Source organism: Salmo salar, chromosome ssa06 (genome assembly GCF_905237065.1).
Source record: "Salmo salar chromosome ssa06, Ssal_v3.1, whole genome shotgun sequence".
NCBI classification, from domain to species: Eukaryota; Metazoa; Chordata; class Actinopteri; order Salmoniformes; family Salmonidae; genus Salmo; species Salmo salar.
The window spans coordinates 18,704,076-18,727,304 of record NC_059447.1 but is presented as its reverse complement, the minus strand read 5'-3'; the positions used below and the strand labels follow the sequence as shown (position 1 = coordinate 18,727,304).

The following is a 23,229-nucleotide window of genomic DNA, read 5'->3' as shown; positions in this document are numbered from 1 at the left end:
TTAGCAAACTCTGGAGGAAATTACCAGGGCAAATGAACAGAATAGACATGCTCACCTGTATGGAGAGGTGCATGTCACAGGTGACGTGTGAGAAGACAGACACAGCGGGCAGGGACACCAGCACGGCCCCTATCAAGTGACGGGGGACCCAGCCAGAGATGGCCCTCAGCAGGGTCCTAGTGCAGCTCATCACACTGTCCAGGTAGAAGGCCATCCTGGGAGAGGAAGAGAGGAGGTTAGCTCAGAGAGGGCTGGCTGACAGACAGTACGTGTACAGTAATCCAACCCCATTGAAAAACAGGCTAATGGCCTCCCCTTTTCCCCATCTTCAAACCTCACCCCACTTAGTTCTCTCCCTTCCTTTACCATTCTCCCCCTCCTCCCCAGTTCCAACCCACTCCTCATTTCCCTCTCCCTCTCCCCACCCCCTTTCCCCTCTTCTCCCTCCTCCTTCCATCCCTCCCAACTTCTTCCCCCTTTTTCCTCCTCCTCCTCCCCATCCCTCTCTCCACCTCTCCTTCTCTCCCTCAACCGTCTTACCGTATAGACAGCACCAGCGCCAGGGCCTCCAGCAGGGCAGCCACGGCAACCAGGGTGAGGGCCGGGGCAGGCAGGGGGGCCCCAGGGAGAGAGAGCAGGGGCCGGAGGAGGCAGGCCAGGGAGAGGGCCAGGAACACTGAGCAGCACAGGACCATGTCCAGGAAAGAGCTGAAGGTAGGGCTGGCAAAGGTCTGTACCGCCGCCTGGGTCTCCACCTGGAGACGGGACTGATTTGCTGTCACAATAGCCAACCTCATTCACACACAAAGACACACAAGGCTGAGAGCAGCACAGCGTTAGCCTCCGTTAACCTGTTAGGGATAGGGGGCAGTATTTGCACGGCCCGATAAAAAACGTAACTGATTTAATCTGGTTACTACTCCTGCCCAGAAACTAGAATATGCATATAATTAGTAGATTTGGATAGAAAACACTCTAAAGTTTCTAAAACTGTTTGAATGGTGTCTGTGAGTATAACAGAACTCATATGGCAGGCCAAAACCTGAGAAGATTCTATACAGGAAGTGCCCTGTCTGACAATTTGTTCTCCTACTAGGGCATCTCTATCAAAAATACAGCATCTCTTCTGTAACGTGACATTTTCTAAGGCTTCCATTGGCTCTAGGAAGGCGCCGGAAAGTGGAATGAGAGCTCTCCAGTCTCTGGGCGAAAAACAGCAGGGGTTTTTGTGAGTGGTCCTTCTGAGAACAATGACACTGGAGCGCGCGTGCACGAGACGACTCCATGTTTTACTTTCAGTGTTTGAACGAATACAACGTCGCCCGGTTGGAATATTATCGCTATTTTACGAGAAAAATCGCATAAAAATGTATTTTAAACAGCGTTTGACATGCTTCGAAGTACGGTAATGGAATATTTTGAAATGTTTTGTCACGAAATGCGCCGGCGCGTCACCCTTCGGATAGTGACTTGAACGCACTAACAAAACGGAGCTATTCCTGGGAGTGCATTCTGACGAAGAACAGCAAAGATAATCCAATTTTTCTTATAGTAAATCTGAGTTTGGTGAGTGCCAAACTTGGTGGATGTCAAATTAGCTAGCCGTGATGGCCGGGCTATCTATTCAGAATATTGCAAAATGTGCTTTCACCGAAAAGCTATTTTAAAATCTGACACTGCGATTGCATAAAGGAGTTCTGTATCTATAATTCTTAAAATAATTGTTATGTTTTTTGTGAACGTTAATCGTGAGTAATTTAGTAAATTCACCGGAAGTTTGCTGTGGGTATGCTAGTTCTGAGCATCACATGCTAATGTAAAAAGCTGGTTTTTGATATAAATATGAACTTGATTGAACAAAACATGCATGTATTGTATAACATAATGTCATAGGAGTGTCATCTGATGAAGATCATCAAAGGTTAGTGCTGCATTTAGCTGTGGTTTTGGTTTTTGTGACATATATGCTTGCTTGAAAAATGGCTGTGTGATTATTTTTGGGAGGGTACTCTCCTGACATAATCTAATGTTTTGCTTTCGCTGTAAAGCCTTTTTGAAATCGGACAGTGTGGTTAGATTAACGAGAGTCTTATCTTTAAAATGGTGTAAAATAGTCATATGTTTGAGAAATTGAAGTTATAGCATTTTTGAGGTGTTTTGTATTTCGCGCCACGCTATACTATTGGATATTGGTGAGGCGTTCCGCTAGCGGAACGTCTGTCCCTAACAGGTTTTAAGTGCCTTACTAAAGGCACAATGGCAATGAATGGTGCCTGGGTCCGGTTGCAGAGTGTAAAGAGATAAAGAGTGGGAGGGTTTGGAAAGGGTAAAAGAGAGAGAGCAAAGGTTGCGGGAGAGAATAGAGAAGCATGAAGAATGGAAGTCTTGAAAAAACATTAATAAAATTGTCTCATTGTGATTAAGTTATAAGTATGAAACTGAACGAAACAATCCAGACGTGAAGTTGAACATGCAGTTCCCCCACTGTACCAGCAGAGAGCATCACAAGCTAAGAGGACATCCCTATCGATGTCCTGCAGTGATTTCCCTGTCTTTGCCGCAGTCCTGACAGGCCATACATAGTGCAGTGCTTACAGGTTACTCAGACAACACACACACACAGAGAGCTAGACAGACAGGGTGAAACAGATAGGAAGTCAGAGGGACAGACAAGAAAAGACAGACCAGGTCTAGTCTAGTAGACAGAGAGGAATTGGGACATCTGAAAGATAGATAAGAGGAATACAGATAGAGACAGACAGACAGACACATACAGACAGAGAGACAGAGTAACAGACAGAGAGGGATACACACCTCTTCCTGGTAGCTAGTCCTGTAGGCAGACTCCAGGGTTCTGTCCAGGAAGGTGTGGCTCAGCTTGTTGATGGGAGGCTTGAAAAAGTAGTCCTTCATCAGACTGGCAGATGGACAGATCAACAGACGTCAGTCAGTCAGTATAGAGAAGACAGACTTGGCGGGGAGAGAGTTACACCAACCTATCATACCACCAGGGCTGTCCGTGTTCATAAGGCACCAAACATTTTGCAATGGAAAATGAAAATGAGCTTTTCTTACTGGACAAGTCCAGATAGTCCATCAACTATATCATGTCTGTTTTCTTCCATTTGGTGCCGAATGAACATGACCCAGGGGCTTATTCAGTGGGCAGAAGCATAAGGATCACTACAAACAAAATAGCACGGGGCAGATCATACCGCAGTGAGTGTTCTATATAAGATTGCAAAATTCCAGTAACTTTCTCAAAACATAAAAAAAAATATTATATATATATTTTTATCCCAGTTGGAGAATTCCCAGAATCAGGGGGAATAAGCAGGAAATCCAGATTTCTATAAAACTGGGGATTTTAGGGAAAGGAAGGGAATTTCTGTAACACTAGTTCTATAAAGCACATTGTAAATAGACACACTGTACCAAAACATACAATGACATCACGTGAAATATACGTGTGGGTCTGCCTCTTACATAACAGTTCTGCCTTCAGCGTTCAGAATCTTATCCTTCGATTCCCTTAGAGTGGTCTCAGATCTATTAGTGCTGTCCAGCCAACTCCCCAAAAAGCTCCACCACATCCATCAAGCCCGGTTCCAGATCAGTTTGTGTAACATCCATCCATCCCCTCACCTGTCCTCTTTGATAACATCCACAAAGTGAGCGTCGCTCCTCTCTCTGAAGTTCTTGGAGCGCAGGGGGATGAGAGCAGAGTGGTCCATCCCCATCCCCATGGCCCCTCCACCCCACTTCTTCTCCTTCTCCTGAAGCATCTCACACAGGGACGTTTGGCTGTTGGTCAGGGGCTCCTCCAGCCTGGGGCTCAGCAGACCGTTCAGGGCCTTAGGGCTTCGGCCTACGGGGCCCTGGGAGGGACATTTGAGAGATGAGGTGTCCTGGTGGAGTTGAGAGGAGAGAGGCTAGTGAGAAGCTGTGTGTTTGTGTGTGTGTGTGTGCTGAAACAGAAAGAGGAGAGTGAGAAGTGTTAGACCTGAGGTCTTGGATAAGAGTGATTAGTGACTTAGTTAGTGAAGCCAAATGAATCAAGATATTTCCGTTTGGCTAGGTTCTATAAAGTGATGTCAGGCTTGTTCTTGTCACGTCATTCCATCATGTATAGTATGGCGATATAAATATGACTTCAGAAATAAAATATGATAACACTAAGCCTGGTTTGATGAACTGGGGTTGGATTTAAGTGAAGTCAAGTTGGGATGAATAAAGGTCACGGCCAGGTTCAAAGGTCAAACGTTCACTAGAGTGAGGTAAGGTAAGGCAAACCATGCTGCTATTGGTCGTGTGATCGTCATGGCAACCGTTCTGCACCGTGCCCTTCTCCAGAACCTGATCCTCCTTTGGAACTACAGCCGCACTGCAGGAGAGACAGGGAGACTGGAGAGAAGGAGAGAGAGAAGGAGAGGTATTTGTCCATTTATATCATTTACACAGTTTCTTCAATCCTAGTATTGACAATTTCTCATACTGTAGTTTACACATTCACTCTTGTGTTGTGTGGTTAGTGTGCTTAGCCTAAGTATTGATTGGGTGCATCAACCACACACGCACGTAAACACAAAACAGTTTTATTTTTGTTAATTCACAAACATGCAAACATATTTTCACTGTTAAATAGGTATTTATTTTCCAGGGCTTGTACTCTACTAGCTTAGGTCTTAAAACCACAAACCCAGATATTCTTAACAATACCAAAGTCTTGACATAATAATTATTCTAGAAACATGGTGTCATAGATACTCAATGTCCTCCAGGCTATAGGGAAATGTTACTTCCATCATTCAAACATAAAAACATAAAACAGGGTAGTGACTTGGGAGGATTGATCATATGGTATAAACGGACCTTTCACTAAAGCAGATCAAAAAGGGTAACACCCACATTTGGTTCAAACTCAACAAAGCACGATCCTTACTAACAATGATATATATAAAGTCAGCAAAACAAGAAAAGTCCCTTTTCCAGGACCCTGTCTTTCAAAGATAATTCGTAAAAATCCAAATAACTTCACAGATCTTCATTGTAAAGGGTTTAAACACTGTTTCCCATGCTTGTTCAATGAACCATAAACAATTAATGAACATGCACCTGTGGAACGGTCGTTAAGACACTAACAGCTTACAGACAGTAGGCAATTAGGACACTAAAGAGGCCTTTCTACTGACTCTGAAAAACACCAAAAGAAAGATGCCCAGGGTCCCATCTCATCTGCGTGAACGTGCCTTAGGCATGCTGCAAGGAGGCATGAGGAATGCAGATGTGGCCAGGGCAATAAATTGCAATGTCCGTACTGTGAGACGCCTAAGACAGCGCTACAAGGAGACAGGATGGACAGCTGATTGTCCTCGCAGTGGCAGACCACGTGTAACAACACCTGCACAGGATCGGTACATCTGAACATCACACCTGCGGGACAGGTACAGGATGGCAACAACAACTGCCCAAGTTACACCAGGAACGCACAATCCCTCCATCAGTGCTCAGACTGTCCACAATAGCCTGAAAGAGGCTGGAATGAGGGCTTGTAGGACTGTTGTAAGGCAGGTCCTCACCAGACATCACCGGCAACAACGTCGCCTATGGGCACCAACCCAACGTCGCTGGACCAGACAGGACTGGCAAAAAGTGCTCTACTCTGACGAGTCGCGGTTTTGTCTCACCAGGGGTGATGGTCGGATTCACGTTTATCGTCAAAGGAATGAGCGTTACACCGAGGCCTGTACTCTGGAGCGGGATTGATTTGGAGGTGGAGGTGGTGTGTCACAGCGTCATCGGACTGAGCTTGTTGTCATTGCAGGCAAACTCAACGCTGTGTGTTACAGGGAAGACATCCTCCTCCCTCATGTGGTACCCTTCCTGCAGGCTCATCCTGACATGACCCTCCATCATGACAATGCCACCAGCCATACTGCTCGTTCTGTGCGTGATTTCCTGCAAGACAGGAATGTCAGTGTTCTGCCATGGCCAGCGAGCCAGGATCTCAATCACATTGAGCATGTCTGGGACCTGTTGGATCGGAGGGTGAGGGCTAGGGCCATTCCCCCCAGAAATGTCCGGGAACTTGCAGGTGCCTTGGTGGAAGAGTGGGGTAACATCTCACAACAAGAACGGGCAAATCTGGTGCAGTCCATGAGGAGGAGATGCACTGCAGTACTTAAAGCAGCTGGTGGCCACACCAGATACTGACTGTTACTTTTGATTTTGACCCCCCCTTTGTTCAGGGACACATTATTCCATTTCTGTTAAGCACATGTCTGTGGAACTTCTTCAGTTTATGTCTCAGTTGTTGAATCTTATGTTCATACAAATATTTACACGTTAAGTTGTCAGTGAGAGGACGTTTCTTTTTTTGCTGAGTTTCTATATATACACAGTACCAGTCAAAAGACACACCTACTAATTCAAGGATTTTCCTTTATTTTTACTATGTTCTTCATTATAGAATAATAGTGAAGACATCAAATATATGAAATAACACATCTGGAATCATGTAGTAAGCAAAAAAGTGTTTAACAAATCAAAATACACTGCTCAAAAAATAAAGGGAACACTTAAACAACACATCCTAGATCTGAATGAAATAAATAATCTTATTAAATACTTTTTTCTTTACATAGTTGAATGTGCTGACAACAAAATCACACAAAAATAATCAATGGAAATCCAATTTATCAACCCATGGAGGTCTGGATTTGGAGTCACACTCAAAATTAAAGTGGAAAACCACACTACAGGCTGATCCAACTTTGATGTAATGTCCTTAAAAGTCAAAATGAGGCTCAGTAGTGTGTGGCCTCCACGTGCCTGTATGACCTCCCTACAATGCCTGGGCATGCTCCTGATGAGGTGGCGGATGGTCTCCTGAGGGATCTCCTCCCAGACCTGGACTAAAGCATCCGCCAACTCCTGGACAGTCTGTGGTGCAACGTGGCGTTGGTGGATGGAGCGAGACATGATGTCCCAGATGTGCTCAATTGGATTCAGGTCTGGGGAACGGGCGGGCCAGTCCATAGCATCAATGCCTTCCTCTTGCAGGAACTGCTGACACACTCCAGCCACATGAGGTCTAGCATTGTCTTGCATTAGGAGGAACCCAGGGCCAACCGCACCAGCATATGGTCTCACAAGGGGTCTGAGGATCTCATCTCGGTACCTAATGGCAGTCAGGCTACCTCTGGCGAGCACATGGAGGGCTGTGCGGCCCCCCCCCCAAAGAAATGCCACCCCACACTATGACTGACCCACCACCAAACCGGTCATGCTGGAGGATGTTGCAGGCAGCAGAACGTTCTCCACGGCGTCTCCAGACTGTCACATGTGCTCAGTGTGAACCTGCTTTCATCTGTGAAGAGCACAGGGCACCAGTGGCGAATTTGCCAATCTTGGTGTTCTCTGGCAAATGCCAAACGTCCTGCACGGTGTTGGGCTGTAAGCACAACCCCCACCTGTGGACGTCGGGCCCTCATACCACCCTCATGGAGTCTGTTTCTGACCGTTTGAGCAGACACATGCACATTTGTGGCCTGCTGGAGATCATTTTGCAGGGCTCTGGCAGTGCTCCTCCTGCTCCTCCTTGCACAAAGTCGGAGGTAGCGGTCCTGCTGCTGGGTTGTTGCCCTCCTACGGCCTCCTCCACGTCTCCTGATGTACTGGCCTGTCTCCTGGTAGCGCCTCCATGCTCTGGACACTACGCTGACAGACACAGCAAACCTTCTTGCCACAGCTCGCATTGATGTGCCATCCTGGATGAGCTGCACTACCTGAGCCACTTGTGTGGGTTGTAGACTCCGTCTCATGCTACCACTAGAGTGAAAGCACCGCCAGCATTCAAAAGTGACCAAAACATCAGCCATGAAACATAGGAACTGAAAAGTGGTCTGTGGTCACCACCTGCTGAACCACTCCTTTATTGGGGGTGTCTTGCTTATTGCCTATAATTTCCACCTGTTGTCTATTCCATTTGCACAACAGCATGTGAAATTTATTGTCAATCAGTGTTGCTTCCTAAGTGGACAGTTTGATTTCACAGAAGTGTGATTGACTTGGAGTTACATTGTGTTGTTTAAGTGTTCCCTTTATTTTTTTGAGCAGTTTATATTTTATATTTGAGATTCTTCAAAGTAGCCACCCTTTGCCTTGATGACAGCTTTGCACACTCTTGACATTCTCTCAACCAGCTTCATGAGGTAGTCACCTGGAATGCATTTCAATTAATAGGTGTGCTTTTTTAAGTAATTAGTGGAATTTATTTCCTTCTTAATGCATTTGAGCCAATCAGTTGTGTTGTGACAAGGTAGGGGTGGTATACAGAAGATACCCCTACTTGGTAAAAGACCATATTATGGCAAGAACAGCTCAAATAAGCAATTTCTGAGGCGGGTAACTCTAATGAACTTATCTTCTGCAGCAGAGGTAACTCTGAGTCTTCATTTCCTGTGGTGGTCCTCATGAGAGCCAGTTTCATCATAGCGCTTGATGGTTTTTGTGACTGCACTTGAAGAAACATTCAAAGTCCTTGAAATCTTCCGCATTGACTGACCTTCATGTCTTAAATCATGTCAGTTAAGAACAAATTCTTATTTTCAGTGATGGCCTACCAGGGAACAGTGGGTTAACTGCCTTGTTCAGGGGCAGAACAACAGATTTTTACCTTGTCAGCTCGGGCATTCGATCTAGCAACCTTTCGGTTACTGGCCCAACACGCTAACCACTAGGCTACCTGTCGCCCCTACTAAAGGACACCAATAAGAAGAAGAGACTTGCTTGGACTAAGAAACATGAACAATGGACATTAGGCCAGTGGAAATCTGTCCTCTGGTTTTTGGTTCCAACCTCTGTGTCTTTGTGAGACGCAGAGTAGGTGAACGGATGATCTCCGAATGTGTGGTTCCCACCGTGAAGCATAGAGGAGGAGGTGTGATGGTGCTTTGCTTGTGACACTGTCAGTGATTTATTTAGAATTCAAGGTACACTTAACCAGCATGGCTACCACAGCATTCGGCAGCGATACGCCATCCCATCTGGTTTGCGCTTAGTGGGACTATCATTTGTTTTTCAACAGGACAATGACCCAACACACCTCCAGGCTGTGTAAGGACTATTTGACCAAGAAGGAGATTGATGGAATGCTGCATCAGATGACCTGGCCTCCACAATCACCCGACCTAAACACCAACTGAGATGGTTTGGGATGAGTTAGACCGCAGAGTGAAGGAAAAGCAGCCAACAAGTGCTCAGCATATGTGGAAACTCCTTCAAGACTGTTGGAAAAGCATTCCAGGTGAAGCTGGTTGAGAGAATGCAAAGTCACATCAAGGCAAAGAGTGGCTACTTTGAAGAATCTCAAATATATAACACTTTTTTGCTTACTAATTGATTCCATATGTGTTATTTCATAGTTTTGATGTCTTCGCTATTTTTCTATTCCAATTTTAATTTGAGGGGGGGATGGAAAGCGAGAAAGCTAGGGAGAAAGAGGAAGGGAGGGAGAGAGAGGTAAAGAATGAGTAAATTGAGGCTGAAGAGAGATAACCGAGAGAAATAAAGAGAGTTGAGTAGAGGGAGGGAGGAGAAAAAGATAAATAATGAATGAGAGAAAAACAGCTTGACAGAAACAGGACAAAGAGAGAGAGAGAGAGACAGAGGGCAGAGAGATTGAGACAGGGAGAGAAACAGACAAAAAAAGATTATGAGAAATGGACCCATTGAGAGAGGGCGAGAGAGAGATCAAACGAGAGCGAGAGAGAGAGCACGAACTCAGCACTTCAGCACTTTACCACTAATTAGAATCACAATGATACACAATCAGATTCAATGGATACAATACCAACCACAATAGCAGCCCTATAGAGAGACAGGGCCAGGGTAATAGAGGAGGAGAGGTGGAAAGAGGGATGAGAGACAGGGTGATAGAGGAGGAGAGGTGGAGAGAGAGATGAGAGACAGGGCCCGGGTGAGAGAGGGATGAGAGAAAGGGCCCGGGTGAGAGGAGGAGAGGTGGAGAGAGGGATGAGAGACAGGGTGATAGAGGAGGAGAGAGGGATGAGAGACAGGGCCCGGGTGAGAGGAGGAGAGGTGGAGAGAGGGATGAGAGACAGGGCCAGTGATAGAGGAGGAGAGGGATGAGACAGGGCCCGGGTGAGAGAGGGATGAGAGACAGGGCCCGGGTGAGAGGAGGAGAGGTGGAGAGAGGGATGAGAGACAGGGCCCGGGTGAGAGGAGGCGAGGTGGAGAGAGGGATGAGAGACAAGGCCAGTGATAGTGGAGGAGAGGTGGAGAGAGGGGTGATAGAGGAGGAGAGGTGGAGAGATGGATGAGAGACAGGGCCCAGGTGAGAGGAGGAGAGGTGGAGAGAGGGATGAGAGACAGGGTGATAGAGAAGGAGAGGTGAAGAGAGGGATGAGAGACAGGGCCAGGGTGATAGAGGAGGAGAGGTGGAGAGAGGGATGAGAGACAGGGTGATAGAGAAGGAGAGGTGAAGAGAGGGATGAGAGAGGGCCAGGGTGAGAGGAGGAGAGGTGGAGAGAGGGATGACATAGAAGAGGCTGGGGTAGGCTGAAGGAATGGACAGAGACAGATATACACTCATCTGATGATTAGGCACTGGCCGTGAAAGGATCGTTCAAGGTACTTGGTAACACCTACAGACTTAAAACAGACAGCCATACAATACTGTGAACACTGGCTCACTTTCAGGCGACACACACAGCCTGATACACAGAGAAAAAACACACACACACACACACACACACACACACACACACACGAGAGGGAGAGAGAGAGCCAACGAAGTGAGGGTTTGTACCAGTGAAGTGTGTGAGCCCATGTGAAGGGCTTTCTAACGTCTCTCCATGTGTGTTACCTCATGTAATGCCAAGGATGCAGCAGTTTGTCCGCCAAACTCCTCTCCTCTCCCCTCTTCACTTCTCCTCTCATCCTTCTCATCTGCCTTTCCCTAACGAGACCCCCACGACCAGCACTGGCAGATGTAGTGGTGGTACGGGAGGATTATAGTGGAACTGTGGGGGCTAATTGGTATCTATAAAGCACGTGTGTGTGCATACTGTATGACTGAGGAGTAGTGAATACTGGATATAGGTGTAGCAGCAGAGTAAATATACAGTACATTCGGAAAGTATTCAGACCCCTTGACTTTTTCCACATTTTGTTATGTTCCAGCCTTGTTCTAAAATGGATTAAATTGTTTTTTTTCCCTCAATCTACACATAATACCTCATAATGACAAAGCAAAAACAGGTTTCTCGAATTTATCACATTTACATAAGTATTCAGACCCTTTATTCAGTACTTTGCTAAAGCACCTTTAGCAGTGATTACAGCCTTGAGTCATCTTGGGTGTGACGCTACAAGCTTGGCACACCTGTATTTGGGGAGTTTCTACCATTCTTCTCTGCAGATCCTCTCAAGCTCTGTCAGGTTGGATGGGGTGCCGAACCCACTCTTGCGTTGTCTTGGCTGTGTGCTTAGCGTCGTTGTGCTGTTGGATGGTGAACCTTCAACCCAGTCTGAGGTCCTGAGCGCTCTGGAGCAGGTTTTCATCAAGGATCTCTCTGTATAATGCTCCGTTCATCTTTCCCTCGATTGTGACTAATCTCCCAGTCCCTGCCGCTGAAAAACATCCCCACAGCATGATGCTGCCACCACCATAGGGATGGTGCCAGGTTTCCTCCAGACGTGACGCTTGGCATTCAGGCCAAAGAGTTCAATCTTTACTTCATCAGACCAGAGAATCTTGTTTCTCATGGTCTGAGAGTCCTTAGGTGCCTTTTGCCAAGCAGGCCGTCATGTACCTTTTACTGAGGAGTAGCTTCAGTCTGGCCACTCTACCATAAAGGCCTGATTGGTGGAGTGCTGCAGAGATGGTTGTCCTTCTGGAAGGTTCTCCCATCTCCACAGTGGAACTCTGGAGCTCTGTCAGAGAGACCATCGGGTTCTTGGTCACCTCCCCAACCAAGGCCGTTCTCCTCCGATTGCTCAGTTTGGTTGTGCGGCCAGCTCTAGAAAGAGTCTTGGTGGTTCCAAACTTCTTCCATTTAAGAACGATGGAGGCCACTGTGTTCTTGAGGACCTTCAATGCTGCAGAAATGTTTTGGAGGCTGTCCATCAACACAATCCTGTCTCTGAGCTCTACGGATTCCTTCGACCTCATGGCTTGTTTTTTTGCTCTGACATGTACTGTCAACTGTGGGACTTTATATAGACAGGTGTGTGCCTTTACAAATCATGTCCAATCAATTCAATTTACCATAGGGGGACTCCAATCAAGTTGTAGAAACATCTCAAGGATGATCAATGGAAACAGGATGCACCTGAGCTCAATTTCGAGTCTCATAGCAAAAGGTCTGAATATTTATGTAAATGAGATCAGTTTTTAATTTTTAATACATTTGCAAAAAATTCTAAAAACCTGTTTTCACTTTGTCATTGTGGGGTATTGTATGTAGATTGATGAGGAACATGTTTTATTTAATACATTTTAGAATAAGGGTGTAACGTAACAAAATGTGGGAAAAAAATCAAGGGGTCTGAATACATTCCGAATGCACTGTATCTTGTCTCTATATGGAGCCTCATTACTCCATCATGACACTAAACCCACCATGGGGACCAAATCCGATGTATACTAATGTCAACACATTCATGAGCCGTATTCAGAGTAGGCTTGCTGATCTAGGATCAGGTTTGCCTTTTAGATCATAGTGAATAAGACTATATGGACAGGGGTGACCTGATCCTAGGTCAACACTCCTACACTTCAAGAGTAACAGTAAGAGAGTAGAGAATTGTCTCTGTTGGTGAACATTACATTATATGCTTGACATCATGGGAAAATCAAAAGAAATCAGCCAAGACCTCAGAAAAAAAATTGTAGACCTCCACAAGTCTGGTTCATCCTTGTGAGCAATTTCCAAATGTCTGAAGGTACCACATTCATCTGCACAAACAATAGTACGCAAGTATAAACACCATGGGACCATGCAGCCGTCATACCGCTCAGGAAGGAGACGCGTTCTGTCTCCTAGAGATGAATGTACTTCGGTGCGAAAAGTGCAAATCAATCCCAGAACAACAGCAAAGGACCTTGTCAAGATGCTGGAGAAAACAGGTACAAAAGTATCTATATCCACAGTAAAACGAGTCTTATATCGACATAACCTGAAAGGCCGCTCAGCAAGGAAGAAGCCACTGCTCCAAAACCGCCATAAAAAAGCCAGACTACGGTTTGCAACTGCACATGGGGACAAAGATCATACTTTTTGGAGAAATGTCCTCTGGTCTGATGAAACAAAAATAGAACTGTTTGGCCATAATGACCATCGTTATGTTTGGAGGAAAAAGGGGGAGGCTTGCATGCCGAAGAACACCATCCCAACCGTGAAGCACAGGGGTGGCAGCATCATGTGGGGGTGCTTTGCTGCAGGAGGGACTGGTGGACTTCACAAAATAGATGGCATCATGAAGATGGAAAATGATGTGGATATATTGAAGCAACATCTCAAGACATCAGTCAGGAAGTTAAAGCTTGGTCGCAAATGGGTCTTCCAAAAGGACAATGACCCCAAGCATACTTCCAAATTTGTGGCAAAATGGCTTAAGGACAACAAAGTCAAGGTATTGGAGTGGCCATCACAAAGCGCTGACCTCCCATAGAGAAATCCCATAGAAAATTTGTGGGCAGAACTGAAAAAGTGTGTGCGAGCAAGGAGGCCTTCAAACCTGACTCAGTTACACCAGCTCTGTCAGGAGGAATGGGCCAAAATTCACCCAACTTATTGTGGGAAGCTTGTGGAAGGCTACCTGAAACGTTTGACCCAAGTTAAACAATTTAAAGGCAATGCTACCAAATACTAATTGAGTGTATGTAAACTTCTGACCCACTGGGAATGTGATGAAAGAAATAAAAGCTGAAATAAATCCTTATCTCTACTATTATTTGTACAAGACAGGGAATTTTTACTAGGATTAAATGTCAGAAATTGTGAAAAACTGAGTTTAAACGTATAAGGTGTATGTAAACTTCCGACTTCAACTGTAGATATCTTGTTAAGTTAGGGCCCTGTGTTTTATGCAATTATGTAACATGCTTGGATCTTAACCTTCATTTAAACTTTGATTAACTTTTTAGGTCAAATGGTCCAACACCATCCTCAAACAATTCCTTATATTTTTGGTGTAATTTTAATTTCTGGATAAGGCTTAAAATACAGAATAGAATCTCATGTCACATACTGCTCAAAACACAGGGCCCTACAATTATGTTCTGAAGACATGTCTACTGAGCTGAACATTTGTTACACTATGACCATTTTCTAAATGAAGTCGAAGTATAGTATGTTGTTACATCCAAAGAATATGTCTATCCAAGTTACACAGTAGAAAACCACCAAAAAGGGGAATGAGCACACACACATGACCCCCATCTCCCCTTTACCCTGCAGAATACCATGTCCTCACCTTGGCTCTGTCGGGAGCCCCTCCCTGGGGTAGGCCACAAGCTGAGGGGGCTCTGGGGGGTCCATCTGGGGTGTGGGCATGGGGTGTGGGACAGTGGGTGTCCCCCCCAGGCTCCAGGCCAACCAGGCCCAGCTGGGAACAGCTACAGTGGCACGGCTCCACCTTCCTCCCTGAGATCAGGTAGGTCTTCAATCCTGAAGGAGACAGAACACAGAGATAGATGTCAGTGACAGAGACTCTTATCAACACACTTGCGGCAAAAGGTAGAAGAAAAGTGCCTTTTATGTGAAAAGAATGTATGCATATGTGTGCTTTAGAACGATCATGACGCCTCAGAACAGTTGGGTAGGCTGTTTGGCAGCTGCTGTTAGTACGTGTTGTGCTCTTTCTCTGAGTTGTACAAGCAAGTAGAGCAGAAACTGGCCACCAAGGGCGTCATGCACCCCAAAACCTGAGGGGGCACAAAGTAAGTGAGGATGGCTGGGGGGGTGGTAAGCGAAATGTAAATTTTTCAAATACCTGAAACAGCTTTTCATCTAGAGCCATGTCAAAAATATGTACACTCCCGTTAAAAAGTTTGGGGTCACTTAGAAATGTCCTTGTTTTTGAAAGAAAAACAATTTTTTGTCCATTAAAATAACATAACATTGATCAGAAATACAGTGTAGACTTTGTTAATGTTGTAAATGACTTTTGTAGCTGGAAATGTCAGATTTTTATGGAACATCTACATAGGCGTACAGAGGCCTATTAACAGCAACCATCACTCCTGTGTTCCATTGGCACGTTGTGTTAGCTATTCCAAGTTGATCATTTTAAAAAGCTAATTGAGCATTAGACAACCCTTTTGCAATTATGATAGCACAGCTGAAAACTGTTGTCCTGATTAAAGATGCAATAAAACTGGCCTTCTTTAGACTAGTTGAGTATCTGGAACATCAGCATTTGTGGGTTCAATTACAGGCTCAAAATGGCCAGAAACAAAGAACTTCTGAAACTCGTCAGTGTATTCTTGTTCTGAGAAATGAAGGCTATTCCATGCGAGAAATTGCCAAGAAACGGAAGATCTCGTACAATGCTGTGTACTACTCCCTTCACAGAACAGCGCAAACTGGCTCTAACCAGTATAGAAAGAGTGGGAGGTCCCGGGGTGCACAACAGAGCAAGAGGACAAATACATTAGAGTGTGTAGTTTGAGAAACAGATGCCTCACAAGTCTACAACTGGCAGCTTCATTAAATAGTACTTGCAAAACACCAGTCTCAACATCAACAGTGAAGAAGCGACTCTGGGATGCTGGACTTCTAGGCAGAGTTCCTCTGTCCAGTGTCTGTGTTCTTTTGCCCATCTTAATATTTTCTTTTTATTGGCCAGTCTGAGATATGGCTTTTTCTTTGCAACTCTGCCTAGAAGGCCAACATCCCGGAGTCGCCTCTTCACTGTTGACGTTGAGACTGGTGTTTTGTGGGTACTATTTATTGAAGCTGCCAGTTGAGGACTTCTGAGGCGTCTGTTTCTCAAACTAGACACTCTAATATACTTGTCTTCTTGTTCAGCTGTGCACTGGGGCCTCCCACTCTTTCTATATGAAGGTGAGATAGATATCGATTTTGAGACAAGACATATACACTGAACAAAAATACACTGCTCAAAAAAATAAAGGGAACACTTAAACAACACAATGTAACACAATGGCTGTTCTTGCCATAATATGGTCTTTTACCAAGTAGGGGTATCTTCTGTATACCACCCCTACCTTGTCACAACACAACTGATTGGCTCAAATGCATTAAGAAGGAAATAAATTCCACTAATTACTTAAAAAAGCACACCTATTAATTGAAATGCATTCCAGGTGACTACCTCATGAAGCTGGTTGAGAGAATGTCAAGAGTGTGCAAAGCTGTCATCAAGGCAAAGGGTGGCTACTTTGAAGAATCTCAAATATAAAATATAAACTGCTCAAAAAAATAAAGGAAACACTTAAACAACTCAATGTAACTCCAAGTCAATCACACTTCTGTGAAATCAAACCGTCCACTTAGGAAGCAACACTGATTGACAATAAATTTCACATGCTGTTGTGCAAATGGAATAGACAACAGGTGGAAATTATAGGTAATTAGCAAGACACCCCCAATAAAGGAGTGGTTCTGCAGGTGGTGACCACAGACCACTTCGCACATCAGGAGACGTGGAGGAGGCCGTAGGAGGGCAACAACCCAGCAGCAGGACCGCTACCTCCGCCTTTGTGCAAGGAGGAGCAGGAGGAGCACTGCCAGAGCCCTGCAAAATGACCTCCAGCAGGCCACAAATGTGCATGCGTCTGCTCAAACGGTCAGAAACAGACTCCATGAGGGTGGTATGAGGGCCCGACGTCCACAGGTGGGGGTTGTGCTTACAGCCCAACACCGTGCAGGACGTTTGGCATTTGCCAGAGAACACCAAGATTGGCAAATTCGCCACTGGCGCCCTGTGCTCTTCACAGATGAAAGCAGGTTCACACTGAGCACGTGACAGACGTGACAGAGTCTGGAGACGCCGTGGAGAACGTTCTGCTGCCTGCAACATCCTCCAACATGACCGGTTTGGCGGTGGGTCAGTCATGGTGTGGGGTGGCATTTCATTGGGGGGGGCCGCACAGCCCTCCATGTGCTCGCCAGAGGTAGCCTGACTGCAATTAGGTACCGAGATGAGATCCTCAGACCCCTTGTGAGACCATATGCTGGTGCGGTTGGCCCTGGGTTCCTCCTAATGCAAGACAATGCTAGACCTCATGTGGCTGGAGTGTGTCAGCAGTTCCTGCAAGAGGAAAGCATTGATGCTATGGACTGGCCCGCCCGTTCCCCAGACCTGAATCCAATTGAGCACATCTGGGACATCATGTCTCGCTCCATCCACCAACGCCACGTTGCACCACAGACTGTCCAGGAGTTGGCGGATGCTTTTGTCCAGGTCTGGGAGGAGATCCCTCAGGAGACCATCCGCCACCTCATCAGGAGCATGCCCAGGCGTTGTAGGGAGGTCATACAGGCACGTGGAGGCCACACACACACTACTGAGCCTCATTTTGACTTGTTTTAAGGACATTACATCAAAGTTGGATCAGCCTGTAGTGTGGTTTTCCACTTTAATTTTGAGTGTGACTCCAAATCCAGACCTCCATGGGTTGATAAATTGGATTTCCATTGATTATTTTTGTGTGATTTTGTTGTCAGCACATTCAACTATGTAAAGAAAAAAGTATTTAATAAGATTATTTCATTCATTCAGATCTAGGATGTGTTATTTTAATGTTCCCTTTATTTCTTTGAGCAGTGTATAAACGTAACATGTAAAGCATTGGTCCCATGTTTCTTGAGCTGAAATAAAATATCCCAAAAGTTTTCCATACTCACAAAAAGCTGATTTCTTTCAAATTGTGTACAAATTTTTTTATATCCCTGTTAATGATTATGTGAAAGATGGCGCAGGAAGAAATGGCAGCAGTTTTACGGGCGCCTAACCAATTGTGCTATTATGTGGTTTTTTTCGCGTTATTTGTAACTTATTTTGTACATAATGTTTCTGCAACCATATCTTACTGCAAAAAATAGCTTCTGGATATCAGGACAGCGATCACTCACCTCGGATTAGACAAAGATTTTTTCTTCAACTAGCGGGATGGAAAGGATGTACTAGAGGACACAGGGTTGGGGTGGCCCGTAAGGATCCGCCGACAGCGATTGGGAAATCTGCCCTTACCATCAATATTACTTGCCAACGTACAATCATTGGACTATAAATTAGACGAGGTACGATCACGAATATCCTACCAACGTGACATCAAAACTGTAATATCTTATGTTTCACCGAATCGTGGCTGAATGACGAAATGGAAAACGTTCAACTGGCGGGATATACGCTGCACCGGCTAGATAGAACAGCACACTCCAGTAAGACAAGGGGAGGCGGTCTGTGTATATTTGTGAACAACAGCTGGTGCACGAAATCTAAGGAAGTCTCAAGATTTTCCTCATTTTTATCAGCACATCAACCAGAGGGAAAAAAATTCTAGATCACCTTTACTCCACACACAGAGACGCGTACAATGCTCTCCCTCACCCGCCATTTGGCAAATCTGACCATAATTCTATTCTCCTGATTCCTGCTTACAAGCAAAAATTAAAGCAGGAAGTACCAGTGACTCGGTCTATAAAAAAATGGTCAGATGAAGCAGATGCTAAACTACAGGACTGTTTTGCTAGCACAGACTGGAATATGTTCAGGGATTCTTCCGATGGCATGGAGGAGTACACCACATCAGTCACTGGCTTTATCAATAAGTGCATCAAGGACGTCGTCCCCACAGTGACTGTACGTACATACCCCAACCAGAAGCCATGGATTACAGGCAACATCCGCACTGAGCTAAAGGGTGGAGTGGCCGCTTTCAAGGTGCGGGACTCTAACCCGGAAGAAATCCTGCTATGCCCTCCGACGAACCATCAACCAGGCAAAGCGCCAATACAGGACTAAGATTGAATCGTACTACACCGGCTCCAACGCTCATCGGATGTAAGCTCATCACTAAGCTCTGCAACTGGATCCTGGACTTCCTGATGGGCCGCCCCCAGGTGGTGAGGGTAGGTAGCAACACATCTGCCACACTGATCCTCAACACTGGAGCCCCTCAGGAGTGCGTGTTCAGTCCACTCCTGTACTCTCTGTTCAACCACGACTGCATGGCCAGGCACAACTCCAACACCATCATTAAGTTTGCAGATGACACAACAGTGGTTGGCCTGATCACTGACAACGACGAGACAGCCTATAGGGAGGAGGTCAGAGACCTGGCCGGGTGGTGCCAGTATAACAACCTATCCCTCAACGTAACCAAGACAAAGGAGATGATTGTGGACTACAGGAAAAGGAGATCCGAGCACACCCCCATTCTCATCGACGGGGCTGTAGTGGAGCAGGTTGAGAGCTTCAAGTTCCTTGGTGTCCACATCACCAACAAACCCCCTCATGAGACAAACGATTTGTCATGGGTCCTCAGATCCTCAGTAGCCTTGCTACTGTTATTTTCACTGTCATTTCACCGTTTTTTTTATTTTTATGATCACTTCTCCTTTGCCAAGATAATCCTTCCACCAGACAGGTGTGGCATATCAAGAAGCTGATCTTGTGCTGGGGACAATAAAAGGCCACTCTAAAATGTGCAGTTTTATCACACAACACCATGCCACAGATGTCTCAAGTTTTGAGGGAGTGTGCAATTGACATGCTGACTGCAGGAATGTCCACCAGAGCTGTTACCAGAGAATTTAATGTTAATTTCTCTATGATAAGCCGCCTCCAACGTTGTTGTAGAGAATTTTGCAGTACGTCCAACCGGCATCACAACCGCAGACCACGGGTAACCACACCAGCCCAGGACCTCCACATCCAGCTTCTTCACCTGCGGGATCATCTGAGATCAGCCACCTGGACAGCTGATGAAACTGTGGGTTTGCACAACTGAAGAATGTCTGCAGAAATCGTCTTAGGGAAGCTTCTATGCGTGCTCGTTGTCCGTCCAGTCTTAACCTAACTGCAGTTCAGCATCGTAATCGACTTCAGTGGACAAATGCTCACCTCCGATGGCCACTGGCATGCTGGAGAAGTGTGCTCTTCATGAATCCTAGTTTTCTGATGTCAACGTTGTGAACAGAGTGCCCCATGGTAGCGGTGGGGTTATGATGTGTTGGATAAGCTACAGACAACGAACACAATTGCATTTCTGCAAGTTTGAATGCACAGAGATACCATGAAGATATCCTGAGACCCATTGTCATGCCATTCATCCACCACCATCACCTGATGTTTCAGCATGATAATGCACAGTCCCATGTCACAAGGATCTGTACACAAAAATGGCCCAGACATGTCCCCCATTGAGCCTGTTTGGGATGCTCTGGATGGACGTGTACGACAGCGTGTTCCAGTTCCCACCAATATCCAGAAACTTCGCACAGACATTGAAAAGGAGTGGGACAACATTCGACAGGCCACAATCAGCAGCCTGATCAACTCTATGTGAAGGAGATGTCGCACTGCATGAGGGAAATGGTGGTCACACCACATACTAACTGGTTTTCTGATCCACGCACCTACCTTTTTTTTAAGGTGTCTGTGACCAACAGATGCATATCTGTATTCCCAGTCATGTGAAATCCATAGATTATGGCTTAATTAATGTATTTCAATTGACTGATTTCCTTGTGAACTATAACTCAGTAAAATCTTAGAAATTGTTGCATATTGAGTTTATATTTTTGTACAGTGAAGTATTTTCATATATGCTGTTCATGTTACTGTGAAGTTTCTTTTTCGAAGACTTCTCACAAAAACAAGCAAATCTCTGTGAAATGTCAAACGGAGCACAGAGCCTACCCCAAGCTTTTTTTTCCCTCCAAATCCTTTTATATTGAATTCAGCTTGTATCATGCTAATTTTGCAACCAGCGGAAACAACTTGGAAGATGATGGCCACTAAATGTAAAATCCTGAAAAATGTTGGCGACAACGCTGCACCGCTCAGAGCGACAGAGCCCGGTGCTTATTATGGGATGTATTGAGTTACGAAATCTGACTTCTTGGATATAATGTTCATGATATGTTGGAGAAAGACCCCACTGAACTATTCTGAACATGAAGAGTCCCATTTGTCTTGGTAAAATGTATTGTGTAACATAAGGAAGTGAAACGTCATCACCAAAGCATGTTTTCACCCACTATGGACAGAGTAGTCTAACAAACAATGTATTAGTGAGGTGTGTGTATCAGGCTATTAAACACACCACCAATTTGAAAGGGAAATGAACAGCCTGTACCTCAAGGAAATCTTTCCACCCCCCCCACACACACACACCGCATCCTCGTTTCTACTCTCGCCATGTCTGTGTCTCTCCCTCTCCTCTCTGGCCTCAGGCCACCTCAGTCAGTGGTTTTGATGAGACACAAAGGATATAAGTGCAGCACCGAAGGTTCATCCTATAGCCTATCTATTCTCTATAATGAGAAACTGCTTTTTCTCACTGGGCGGCAACATTTACATTTTAATTAAGTATCACTCAAAATGGCTTTCATTTGTTCAAAGGGTGAAATAGAAAATGGTGAGAGTGTGTGTGTGTGTGTGTGTGTGTGTGTGTGTGTGTGTGTGTGTGTGAGAAAGAGAGTCGGTGTGAGCGCGCACGTCTGTGTGTGTGCATGTATGTTTTATAATTCTACAATAAAGCACAGAATCAGATTGCATATCACAAATATGTGGGTAATTTGTGCATTTGCATGTTGTGTTCAATAAAACTGATTTTACATGAACATTTAGGCCTATGGGCTAGGCTACATGAGACTATGATTTGAAAAAGTAGCAAAAAAAGGCATGTGTTGTTTTTTGCCTTCCTGCACACAATCTGGGAACCATTCACAAGTGATAATATATCATTCACAAGTGACAGGCTAATATTGTCCCCCATCAGACTATTCTTGATTTAATATTGTCTTTAGATATACTAAATATTATGTGTGAAATTTGTTTTGATTTAGAATGGACCATTATCATGCACCCGTCTCGAAAATACATGTCATCTATGCACTTAAATAGCTAATGCAGGACGCTTTTCCTGTGGTTCATTTTCATGCCAGCCAGGTAGGCTATACTCCTGTTGTAAAGCGTAGCAATGTGCTTAATATTAGGAAAGTTGAGAAATAAATATAGTATGCCTAGCCTATTGAAAGCTGATGGGATGCTCATCTTTTTAATAGAGGCCATCACTGTTTTCTCACGCAATTGCATAGCCTATAGAAATGTTGCGCAACATGAGCTCATGGGGTCTCATGAAGTGTTTGATTAGATTTTTTGAATACATTTGCATTGATGTCAGAGTGATTAGAGGGGCAATAGAGTGCTGAGTACCAGACAGTTAGCACGTTTGGTAGGCTACTAATGACCATCAGCAGCATCAGAGCTTGGAGAAGCCTAATAACCATGACTAAACGGTCACGTGGAATTTGAGTACCGTCATGACTCGTGACCGCCGGTGTGGAGGTAATACGGTCACCCTAACAGCCCTAGTTGAGAGTGAGGACTGAGTTATACGAGCAGTGTGTGAGCTCTGGCAACCTTTTTACTGATGGAGAAGCTGGAAGCCATTCCAGGGGTGTTGGAGTTGGCTTCAGAGATGGGCTTCCTGTGAATCTCTCATTTATTTAGTAGAAGTAGTAGCAAGATAGGATAGCAAATTGGTAAGTATAGTAAGTTTGATAAGAGTAGGTTATTGTCCATTTTATATAAATAAAAATAAATAAAAGTATACAAATTGTGATGCGTCTTTTTGTGTGTGTGTGTGTGTGTGTGTGTGTGTGTGTGTGTGTGTGTGTGTGTGTGTATGCGCATGTACTATGTCTGCTTACAGTCATGTACATGTCCTGAGTTAAAAATCTATGTGAGCAGCCCTCTAGTCACTCAATGTCTCTTTCTCCACACAGAGATCTGACAACGACACAGGCTAGTGGTAATGTCATTGGCTCAGGTACCTGCCGGTGGCCCTGTACTTAACCACATCATTCAGCTGTCAGTGAAACCCCAGCCTTGAGCCCCATCCATCCTGAGTGCTTTAGACAGTCCCTGGCTGCGTCCCTATGGGCCCTGGTGAAAAGTAGTGCACTACATAGGGAATAGGGTGCCATTGTGTATGTGTGAGTG

At 45.1% G+C, this 23,229-nt stretch overlaps 1 protein-coding gene across 3 annotated transcripts in view; it reads right to left on the bottom strand.

Moving 5' to 3' along the window:
* The window catches only part of LOC106606489 (adenylate cyclase type 9), an 86,074-nt gene that overhangs the window by 7,714 nt on the left and 55,131 nt on the right, over window positions 1-23,229 (bottom strand). For 2 of the 3 annotated variants that reach the window (XM_045719877.1, XM_014202716.2), the window contains 6 exons: window positions 14,503-14,696; window positions 4,294-4,404; window positions 3,646-3,908; window positions 2,815-2,917; window positions 541-767; window positions 56-215 (listed from right to left, as the gene is read on the bottom strand). In XM_045719877.1, the coding sequence (XP_045575833.1) occupies window positions 56-215; window positions 541-767; window positions 2,815-2,917; window positions 3,646-3,908; window positions 4,294-4,404; window positions 14,503-14,696 (1,058 nt within the window). The remainder of the gene's footprint in view (window positions 1-55; window positions 216-540; window positions 768-2,814; window positions 2,918-3,645; window positions 3,909-4,293; window positions 4,405-14,502; window positions 14,697-23,229) is intronic. The other variant, XM_014202717.2, reaches the window with a different exon arrangement.